The sequence below is a fragment of the Enhydra lutris genome, unplaced genomic scaffold, assembly GCF_002288905.1.
Source record: "Enhydra lutris kenyoni isolate GAN:26980312 unplaced genomic scaffold, ASM228890v2 scaffoldscaffold27, whole genome shotgun sequence".
Classification (NCBI taxonomy): domain Eukaryota; kingdom Metazoa; phylum Chordata; class Mammalia; order Carnivora; family Mustelidae; genus Enhydra; species Enhydra lutris.
The window spans coordinates 1,146,883-1,158,679 of NW_019154111.1; the positions used below are offsets into that span (position 1 = coordinate 1,146,883).

An 11,797-nucleotide genomic window follows, 5' to 3' on the forward strand; every position below is an offset into this window, starting at 1 on the left:
CAGAGTCCTGGGATGGAGCCCCATGTTGGATTCTGCACCCAGTAGGGAGTCTGCTTGAAGATTCTCTCTCCCTCTCCCTCGGCCTCTCCTCCTGCTTGCTTTCCATCTCTAATAAGTAAATAAATCTTTAAAAAATATATAGAATTCCAAACCTAGAGAACAGCCCCACCATAGGCTGCATCTGTTTAGGAATTGGCATAAAAATTCTCCCTGCCCATGCTCAGAGCAGAGAATGAAGCATGAAGCATCCCACCAGCCCCTTGAACTTCCTGGCTAGGGGCTATTACGCAAAGGAATGTGTAGATGGGTGAACTGCAACGAGAAATTTGAGATGTAATCACATCTTCATGCTCATAAAGCGGGATAAAAATTTCCACCATGCAAAGGTGGTATCACCAAAGACTCAGACGCACCCCATCCCCTTGAGAAATTAAAGTTTGGAGAGCTCCTTCCCATGCTCTGGGGACAAGGAAACAAAACCTGGATTTGCAAAGTTGAAATGTAGGTTAGGCTGTTTGGTTCAGAAGTGACCAGACAGAGGGGGAGGGAAAATAAAAGAAACCTAACGAACAAAGCATAATTGGCCCCTTGAGATTTCATGACAAAAGTTGGAGAAAGTTACCTCTTCCATTTGTACTTGCTTCAAATTTCACAACTTGCCCACCTCTGCCATCACACAGGATGGCCTCCTCCACTCTGCAGAGGTGAGTCACCCATTGTCAGGCTCTTTTTAACACTTATTTAGCAACATAAATTATGCAACCAGCTTCCTGTTACCTGTAGTCCCTCCTGTATTCTTCAAGCCTAAGAGCATGGTGGCTTGATGTATTTGTCCTCTCCTGGAGATTTGTCTTAAGAATGTGTCTTCTGGCTATTCAAATTAGGAAACCAGAATTTTCAAGTCACTGAAGGGTTCCCCCAGCTGTGGTGGCCTGAGGCTGCTAATAGGCTAGCAGCAGTTCTCATATCTGCTTTTCACCCACCTACTCCTGGTCTGTGCACCAGGCACCAGATGGGCCTTTTCTTTGCTGATGCCGGTGGAAAAAGGACTCCCTCAGAGACGAAATCTTTCCCCTCCACGCAGAATTTCTGTTTGGGGAACAAGTCTTTAGAGTAACATCCTTGTCTGAAATGCTTCTGACAACTGCCCATCTGGGGCTGGTCAGGAGTCTAATGTAGCTTTCCTAGGTCCCACTGTCCACACTCGCACACCAAATAGGCGCTTAGCTATGTTGTTATATGTTATATGTTATATGTTGTTAAAATAGTAACTTTCAAGTTTATTTCCATTTGCTTATTAATTTAATGAAGGATTTTTGTTATTTTTTTATTGCTGGATAATTATGCATATACTCCTCCAGGAAAAGCACTGTTTATGCTACTATCTTTATATTTCAGATATAAAAACTGATGTGCTAGGATTTTAGAGGAATATATGCTTTTCCACAGCACTTCATTCCAGTGGAAGGGGTCTTCCAAAATAAAAATCAAATGTTCAAGATGCATGAAAATGATCCAAAGATGCAGAGCTGTTGGTAATGATAAACGCAGCCTCTCTAGTTGAAATAAAAAAAATTATGTGGGCTACTCACCATGCCTAGTTCTAGCTTAAACCTCCTTCTCTAAGTACTTTGGGGCAAGGCAGAGAAAACAGTGTAGCACTGGAGCAGGGTGAGATGGGAACTGAGCAGAGGGGAGGGGAGGGGAAGGCTGGGGAGGGGAGAGGAGTCCTTACCTGTAGGAGGCAGCCTGACCCAGGAGTCCCACCTTCCCCTATTCAAATCTGTGCTATCCCCCCCACCTTTAAATTCTCTGTGAATTTTACTTCTTTTCTTTGCCCCATGTCCCTCTCTTTTCAAAACTATTTTAAAAGCTCAGAAGAGGGGCGCCTGGGTGGCTCAGTGGGTTAAACCTCTGCCTCCGGCTCGGGTCATGATCTCAGGGTTCTGGGCTTGAGCCCTGCATCGGACTCTGCTCAGCGGAGAGCCTGCTTCCCCCTCTCTCTCTGCCTGCTTGTGATCTCTCTCTCTCTCTCTCTGTCAAATAAATAAATGAAATCTTTAAAAAAAAAAAAAAGCTCAGAAGAAAAGGATATGGGTTTCTGATCATCTCCAGTGTGCTTTGGCAATGCAGAGATGACTCTGGTGAAGTATTTGTTCCTCTTTGCAAAGCGGATTATGATAAAGTGACCGAAGAACAGAAATAATTCAATAATGCCAACTATATGTACCTTAGCTAAGTGTTTTTGAGTCTTCCATCTTTTGGTGAGGAATTTGGGGTTTTTCAGTAATGTAACTGGTGAAAAATTTGTCCTAATGATGTGTGTGTTGGTGGAGGGGGGGGAAGGCTGTCCTGAAAGATTTCACTCTTCCTATTTTCTGAGAATTCATCAATTTCCCTGGTAAATCTATTTTGAGCAGGATTTCTACTTCGATAGAACAAAATTCTAGAAAATTTCACTGCAGAGTACTAAAAATAACACTCTGGGATTGAACACTAAGATGAATAAAATATGGGAAGCTCTGGTATGTGAAATATTGGATAATTCTAGCAATGTGTTAATTGATTAATGTCAAGAAAAGGGCATCGATAAATATTTTAATTTTCTCTTCTCCTATTTTCATTGTTCTATTTCTTCCTCATTTGGTTTCATTTCAACTTCCTTGGCTTCTTCACTGTACTCTTTTTAAAATTTTGTTTTCCTTTCTGATTCCTTTTTTCCTTTCTAACCATTAATTCTCTCTTTGACTTTTCCCTTTGTCCCTAGAGAGCTTGTTAATGATTATGCTCATTTATTTATTCTTATTTGCATCTCAATATCCTCTCTTCTTCTGCTTACCTTCTTCATATCTTTCTCTTTCAGATATTTATTTACTACTTGTTTATTTGAGTTTGGGTAGTGTTAATTTTTTTTAAAAGAAGGTATTTAATGAAAGAAATTTAATGAAGGTTTTTTAAATGGTGGTATAGTTCATATCACATAAAATTAAGCATTTTATAGTGCATAGTTCAGTGTCAGTACATCCCAGAGTTGTGATTTCATGTTGTGAATGTACAGCTAAGTAGTTAGGAAAGAACTGTGAACAGCTTTGGCATGAGTGAGTGTGTTTGTGTGTGGACCCACAAGGGGGTGCCCTGAAAGCAGTCCTCTGACAAGAACTGCATCTCTTCACGTGTGTAATGATTTGGGCTTACCTACATGGCCACTCAACATTTTACCTCTCTGCCTTGGGTGTGATTACCAAGTGACCTGCAAATGTAGCCCTCTTTTTATGTTAGTGTGACAGTAACTACTTACACAAACAGAGGGGGGATATGTTGGCACTATTTGTAAACCCTCACCACTAAGGAGAATGGAGTCCAAGTTCCTTCTGAGAGGCAGATCAGAAGGGACAAGTCTCCCAAGCAGACAAGACTCATCCCCACAGTACAGGAACCTTGTTGTGACTCATCTTTTCCTTGTTAGGGATAGTCTTTTGGCTAGACAAAATTATACTTAGGTTTATTCTTCTTTTGCAAGCTGATTTTTAAAAATTAGCACATACCTTTATCCATTTCTGATATTAGGTCATTTTTGTTTCCATTATTGTCCATAACCATAGCCCTTCATTTTTTCTTAAGGGAGAAAGAAAGGACCCCCTGCCATGGACCCATCTTGTAGTCATCACCATATGAGACACAAAGTAGAAGCATGATCACCTTTCTGAGTTTGTAAAAGAAGCCAGTGAATCACGATCTACAAGAAGAATAGAGTTTCTAAATGAAAGAGATATGCTTTGTTTCTCCTTGTCCTGTTGTTGGCAAGGCCTGAAAGCCAGACTTCAAATTCCCAAGTAAGCAACAGGCACTTGCTCTGCTCCACCACAACTTGGAGGTGAATGGGATCAAAAGTAGGAACTCGGTCCTCTTGGTATGTCTCCTGGTTTTTTTTAAGGTTTTATTTATTTATCAGAAAGAGAGAGAGAGAGAAAGCACAAGCAGGGGGAGTGGCAGGCAGAGGGAGAAGCAGGCTCCCTGCTGAGCAAGGAGTCCATTGTGGGGCTCCATCCTAGAACTCTGGGATCATGACCTGAGCTGAAGGCAGATGCTTAACCAACTGAGACACCCATGTGCCCCACTATGTCTCCTGATTTTACATCAGGTGAATCCACAGCCCTTAAACAGTGACTATTGCTGTATGGCACATGGGTCACGCTGTGTGTAGAAGCACTAGGGATGTCCCTAGGTTTCAGGTAACCCTGTTTACCTGCTGACTCCTCTGTCCAGACTCTTCATCTCCTTTACCTCCTGCAAATAATAGGGCAAACTTCAGAGTGTTGTTGTGAAGATTTATATTTATTATATTATGTATTATTAGGTATATAAGATATTTAGTATAATTTGGTACAGAATACGAAATAAACAAAATGTTTGTTTATATCAACTTGATACAGACACAAATGCAGTTACAGTTTTTACTTCTTCTCATAACATTTTTCCTACCCAGTGAATTTTTGTACTCTGGGTGAGCAAGAGTGTTTCAGGAGCTTGTTTTCTTCCCACCATCTGCCCCCAAAAGAGCAGATAACTTAAGATTTTCTAAAACTGAACCGACTATTCAGTGATCCACAGGGCAATTGATTTGCGTAAGTCATTTGAAACAATTTTACAAAGAAACAGGATTTACTTTGACTTTAACACATCACTTTTTTTTAACACATCACTTTTTAAAAAATATTAAATATATTTTACTAAAAACAGCAAAATCACTCACACAAATTATGTATCACTTAGAGATGCACTAGTCTGACTATGTCACTGAGCAAGCACGACGTGACTATAATAACAAATACCCACCTTGTGGATATGTTTTTGGAGACAGGTAGGAAAACACTTACTTGTTTCGTTACTGTTTGATTTGTTAAAGCTGACATTTGAGTCCTGGTTATAGAAGTATGAAGAGTGTAAATGAATCTACCATGACCCATCATCACCTTTGCATTCCCGCCACCTGTGGGCGTTACACCCCTTCTGACATCACGTGGAAAAGTGGCTGCTCTCAGTTCTATCTGAGCCCTCGGCAGACAGGACTGGAGAGGTTATGTGGATTAAGTCTTACGTACAATGTGACACAAGCCACTGGCACTGCTTTAAAGAACAGGTTACAATAGAAATAGGCCTTAGAAACAATTCATCCCACTTTGGTATATTTCAGGTTTTATTAAGTGTGATTTATACAGTTGTTTGGTTTATTTCATGAAATCCTAACACAAAGCTGTAAGCACAAAATAACTTTTTCAACATCTACCTTTTCAGCAATTCTTGAAATATATATGTGTATGTATATGCACGCACATGTAGAAAGAGAGAGATATTATTCTCTTCTAAAACTGCAGATTTGTGGATGTCAGAGAGAAACCTGTGTTTTCTAGTGTGGTCTCTTTAGTTATTGGTGAATATATAAAAAGCATTAGAGTTTTAACAATACATTTATATAGGGATAGGGAAGCACTGTAAATGTATCGGTCCATATTAAAATTTCATGACTAGGAAATTTTCTAACCATTATAATGACAATATTTTTTTTATTTCAGTGTAAAATAATGGCAAAATGAAAAGCTGATGTACAAATAGATATAGTGCAACAGAAATTACAAGCAAGGGAACACAAAAGAATTAAGACTATGCTATTGGTTTCTAGCCATGAGGTTAAACAACCTGTTAAGTTTTGAATATTCTAGAAAAATATAATTCTTGATTACAAACTACCTATTTGTCATGAAGATTTTGAATCCTGTATCTTATTACATAGTGAAGAACTTTACTTACACTTTAAGCGTTGTGAATCTCTTTGCCAATCTCATTCCAGTTAATTCTGGTGTGAAAGACTGGAAGGTTCCACTGCAAGGCCTTGAATGAGTTTCTGATGTTGTTTGATTATTTCCACTATTTCATGTGTAACACCCAGTTTCTGAAAGCTCAGTTTTCAGTAAATTCTTTGGCATTTTGGATATTACTCAAAACAATACTAAATCCTGAATATTTAATGACAAATGGTCTGAAAATTGCTCTTTTCATGACAATGAATTTCAATTTTAAGTCCCTCAAACACCTATGTTAGAAGAAGCATGATCTCTAACAATTATTCTAAGTTTTTAGGCTGAAAGTGAAAGTCTTTGATAAATGCAGTTATAGTCTCGCTGTCCATCAATAATTATAGCATGAATAACATAGGAGCCAGTGGAGTAATAATCTTTTTTTTTAAAGTTTTTATTTAAATTCCGGTTAGTTAACATACAGCGTAATCATCTTTCACATAGATCTTTCATCACTAAAATAGTCTCTAAGACTTCAGACTCCTATCTGTATACTTGAGTTATGGATCACTTTTTTCTTTTGTAAGTGAATGGAAGAAAAACATTGGTTTGAGGTCAAAGAATTACTGCCTATGTCATCACGTTCTACAATTAGGACCTGATCTTCTATCCTGTCTTCACTGGTGAAGACTGATCAATGTTGTATTGAGAAATGAATGAGCTGTTCCTTCCTTGAGAAAGCATCATTGTAAAGTAATAACCTCACATCATTAAACACTTTATTAAACTCCCTTTGAAGGGCACAGGAGATTAATTAGCAGCTACGTATACTTTATCTTTATGTAACACCCAATTCTTGAAGTTAGCTATCTTCTGTTGATCTCGCCCAGTGTGGCCACTGGTGTGACATACGTAGAGAGGAGGCCTTCCACTTGACACTCTCAAAATGACAAGTTACAGCAAATGTATTCAAAATCATTTATTAATAAAAATATAAGAATATTATTTAAACATCTAGGGTTTCATGGATGCATTCCACTGAGGGGTAAGTAGGGTTGTGTCTGAGATATTTAGAGGGTAAATTCAATAAACAAAATGAAATTAAGTGGGACTGGACATCATTCCAGATTCAGAAAAATATATCTTTCATGTGAACCAAAATGTTTCTCACCAAAAAGACATGAATTCTCTATAATAACTACTAAATTGAGTAGGATTTTAAGTCTAAATACTTCATTAATTTCCTTCCTCCATTTAAGAGCTGATGTTTCAGAGAAAAAATTATGATCCAGTAAATGGAATTATAAGAATGTAATTTCTTTACTCCTTAATTTCCAGCTACACAATTGGGTTCTATTGTGTTCCTCATGTATGGATGCGTTCAAGCAGAGTTTGGATGATGATTTGGCTGAGATGTTCTAGAAGAACTTTGGTTCAGATGGGTAGACTCTCTCTATATGGTCTAAAAACCAGCCTTCTAATCCCAAGTTTCCATGATTTGTTTTTCCAACATCTTTAGAGTTTGGTCCTCAGAAGCTCATGGACCAGGAAAATAAATCCCAGACATGGGTGAGTGAGTTCATTCTGCTGGGTTTGTCCAATGATCCAAAGACTCAAGTTTTCCTCTTTGTCCTGGTCCTGACCATGTACTTGGTGACTCTTGTGGGAAATGCCCTCATTCTTCTTCTGATCAGTCTGGACAACAGGCTTCATAACCCCATGTACTTCTTCCTTGGTGTTTTATCTTTTGTGGACCTTTGTTATGCAAACAGTTTTGCCCCACAAATGCTAGCCCACATGCTCTCAGCCCAGAAGTCCATCCCGTTCTATAGCTGTGTGTTTCAGCTCTACCTCTCCCTAGGATTGGGTGGATCTGAGTTCTTCCTGCTGGAAGCCATGGCCTATGACCGCTATGTGGCAGTGTGCCATCCGCTGCACTACACGGTCATCATGCATGAAGGGCTGTGCATGGGGCTGGCTGCTGGCTGCTTGGTGGCTGGTTTCACAAATTCGCTAATGGAAACAATCATTACCTTCCGGCTTCCCCTGTGTCACAATGTTATTAATCACTTTGCCTGTGAGACCCTCGCAGTGGTAAGGTTAGCCTGTGTGGACATCTCCTTCAACATGGTCATGATGGCCATCTCAGGATTTCTGGTGATCATGCTTCCCTGTTCCCTTGTTCTGTTCTCCTATGGTTGTATAGTTACTGCCATTCTGCAAATTCATTCTGCTCAGGGACGTAGCAAAGCCTTTGGGACTTGTGCCTCCCACCTCATTGTGGTTTGCATGTGCTTTGGGGTTACCATCTTCACCTACCTGGTTCCACGGTCAGCCTCCTCCATGGAAGTGGAGAAAATTGTCACTCTATTCTATGCTCTGGTGGCACCTATGTTGAACCCCTTGATCTACAGCTTGAGGAATAAGGAAGTTATGGCTGCTTTTCAAAAGTTTCTAGAGAATTTCAGAGATAAAGAGTAAAGACTATAAGAACTTCCTATTACCTATAATCAAAACCAAAAAGGAGATGGGCTGGAGGTATACAGGACTCCCACATATGGCCTTGCATTTGGGTAAAGCATCCCTCTATCTGATTAATGAATTTCCTCATATAGGCCAATGCAAGATAAATCACATGTCAGTGATCCATGAGAGAGCCTTTCTTAGATCATCTTCTGTCAGATATCCAGTGGTATTTAGACTTCATTGGCCCATTTTTAAAATTTTATTAGCATATCAATGCATAAAGAAATGATCTACAGCTTTGTCCAGCAGATCTGGTGTGGAATGAATAGAGATGAATTCCACCAATTAGGTCTGCTTTTACCTGGTAGAGCAGAATGGAGAATGTCTGTTCCTCCTTCCACATGACAATGCTCCATTTATTTATAGAACAACCTTATTTCCTCCAGGATAATCACAATAGTTTTTTTAACCCTTTCTCAAATGATGACAGTTCTAGAACTTTCAACACCATTTGTGCCTTAGTCTAGAGTGTGATATGATATTCTGAAATAAATAATATATGATGCTATATTTGTTCACACCAGTATGTTGGTTCTCATTTGCTTTTCAAGAATTGAATTTGCGGGGTGCCTGGGTGGCTCAGGGGGTTAAAGCCTCTGCCTTCAGCTCAGGTCATGATCTCAGGGTCTTGGGATCAAGACCCATATTGGGTTCTCTGCTCAGCAGGGAGCCTGCTTCCCCCTCTCTCTCTGCCTGCCTCTCTGCCTACTTGTGATCTCTGTCACATAAATAAATAAAATCTTAAAAAAAAAAGAATTAAATTTGTTTGTAATATGCAAAACATCTGTGGCTTCACTATAGTCTTTTTTTATTATAACAAAATATACATAAAACATAAAATTTGCTAATTTAGCCAGGATACAATTCAGTGACATTATTCTCTCAATGTTGTGCAAGCATCACCATTATTTCCAAAATTATTCATAACTATGGTTTTTTATTTAACTAATTTTCCAAGACAATTTTCCTATGAACTGTTTACAAAATCTCCATATTCTCTGCATTCTTATTTTATTAAAACTTAAATAAAAACATGTATATTTAGCTCTGCTAATTTTTATTGTTGATTTTCATGCATCACACCAACCCACCAAGAATATTTTGAATCTTGATTCTCAAATTTATTCCGTTAGTTTGCTTTCTCTTTCTTTCTCATAGGCATAATAAACAGAAAAAGTCATAAAAAAAGTACCATGTAGTACATGCCAATTTTATATCACTGTGAACCTACTTTCAAATTGAAAACCAATAGAACAGCAGATTTTGTGAATGCTTTTAAATCTACTTTAAAATAGATTATTCAAACATTTTAATCATTTTATCTAGAAGGATATAATAAGACTTTGCCAAATGCCTTTATAACTATTATTTTCTGATCCTTGTCTGTTTGCATATAAGTGGCAAAATTCACATAATAACAATTCCTGATGCTCTGAGCTCCATCTGATTATTATCTGGAAGTGGAGTCTATTCTTTTCTTCCTATGCCCAGATCTTGAGCATCCCCAGAGATGTTAAAGTGTAACATGAAGGTCTTTATATGGCACTAATCTTTGGCTCTCTAGAACCCCTGCAAGGATAGGTATCAGGTGAAGTAAAAACAGATTTCGCACATCAAAACCAATGCCTGTACCTCTGTAAAATTCCTCTAGACTCATCTTTTAGTAACAGATTTTCTTCAGCTTCTCAAGAGTATGTTCTTTAAAGCATAGCTATAGGACTAATGAATCTAGTTCTCTCTTTTATGCTAGAGCTCCATACATTTATTGAGGGTGGAATAAAGGGAGAGAGGGAAGGAGGGAGGGAAAGACTGGCAAGTGGTCAGCCATTACCTGAAATGGTTGAATGTGATGTTAGTACAGACTAAGTCAACTATAGTGAAATTGTTTACCAAGAGAAAATCAAAGACTAAGTCTGGGTATTTGCATCTGTGTGCTGGACATTCCATAGCAGTAAAAAAGTCCCTCTGACATTCTTTGACGCTCAGAGACTGGTCTGTCCAGCCTTCCTTGAAGACATCTAGTGAGCAATAGATGCTGTATTAGTTTGCCAGGGCTGTCTTATTAAAATATCACAGACTGAGTGGCTTAAACAACAAAAATTTATTTTCCCACAGTTTTAGAGGCTGGAAGTCCAAAATCAAGGCATTGACAGCATTGTATCCTTGGAGACCTCTCTCCTTGGCTTCAGATGACTGCCTTCTTGCTGTGTCCTCAGATGGTCTTTCCTTTGTGTGTACATATCTATGTCCTAATCTCCTCTTCTTATAAGGACACCAGTCATATTGCATTAGGGCCTGCACATGTGACCTCATTTTACCTTAATTACATTTTTAAAGGCCTTATCTCCAAATACAGTCATATTCTGAGGTATTGGGGGTTAGGACTCTAACATATGAATTTTGGTGGGACACAGTTAAGGCCATAACAAATAGTAACTCCACATTCTGAACTATCAGTCAATCCGCTCTGGTAACCAAAACTAACCTATACACTGTGGTTAAAAAAAAAATTTTTTTTTGTATCAACCTACCAACCTAATGATATAAAAATCATAGTTAGTATGCATTATTGGTTATAACGGAACTTCAACTTGTTTCTGGTGAGTACTAACAATAGGCAGCTGAATGCTCACAAACACTGCTTGATAGTTAATCCTAGAATTTTGCCATGCCAATATGCCTGTGTTTTCAAATCCAACCTCCTGATAATTTTGAAAATCTTAAGTAAAAATACTTTACATTTGTTTGTCCTTAACTTCCTGGTACAGATCCTCTTCTCTGTGGTTCCTCACAGATTACAATAGAGGGCAGTACACTCATCTTCTAGAATCCAGGGATAAAACTCAGAATTCGGATGAACACAATTAGTTTAAAATAGCTAGTTTGTTCTTTTGTGCATCTTGGGAGGAAATCATTTTCTTGTGCTGCTTTTTCTTTCCTTTATTATATAAAGGTCATTTCATTTGATGAAAATATTAGCTTAGCCTTCTGTCTTACCCCTTTTATCTGTGCATTAACTTCAGATCTTCTCTAAAGGGAGGCCTGTTTTTTTTTTTCTAGGTCTTTTACTTAAAATATCACAAACTCCTTAAGTTCTTCACTTTGCTTCTAGCATTTTAAGTCACATCTTGCTTAGTTTTCCTGTTATTAACTGTAATTACTGAAAACTTAATTTAAATAAAGGAGGAACTGATATAAAGAGTCTCACCATATTAAAAAAAAAGTCTATAAATGCATTGGTGAAATAACTGAATGTCAAGGGTAATGAAAGTTTACAAAGATCTAGAACATAAACAAAACAAAAGGGTCACTTAGAAAATATTTTTTCTAATGCTGTGTAACAAATTACCACAAATTTAGCAGCTGAAAGCCACACGTATCTCTGTTTCTGTTGGTTGGAAGTTCAGGCACAGCCTAAACATTCTGTCGGCTGAGGATCTCACTCAGCTCAGGTCAAGATGTCAGCCAGAGCTGCA

At 38.3% G+C, this 11,797-nt stretch overlaps 1 protein-coding gene across 1 annotated transcript; it reads left to right on the forward strand.

Annotated features, from left to right (window-relative positions):
- Positions 1–7,334: 7,334 nt before the first annotated feature.
- On the forward strand, positions 7,335–8,276 carry LOC111152094 (olfactory receptor-like protein OLF3). The gene has a single exon (XM_022510399.1). The coding sequence runs from the start codon at positions 7,335–7,337 to the stop codon at positions 8,274–8,276; it is 942 nt and encodes a 313-aa protein (XP_022366107.1).
- The last annotated feature ends 3,521 nt before the right edge of the window (positions 8,277–11,797 follow it).

Excerpts from the sequence above, each read along its gene's own strand:
- LOC111152094 (XM_022510399.1), top strand. The coding sequence starts at position 7,335 with ATGGACCAGGAAAATAAATCCCAGACATGGGTGAGTGAGTTCATTCTG.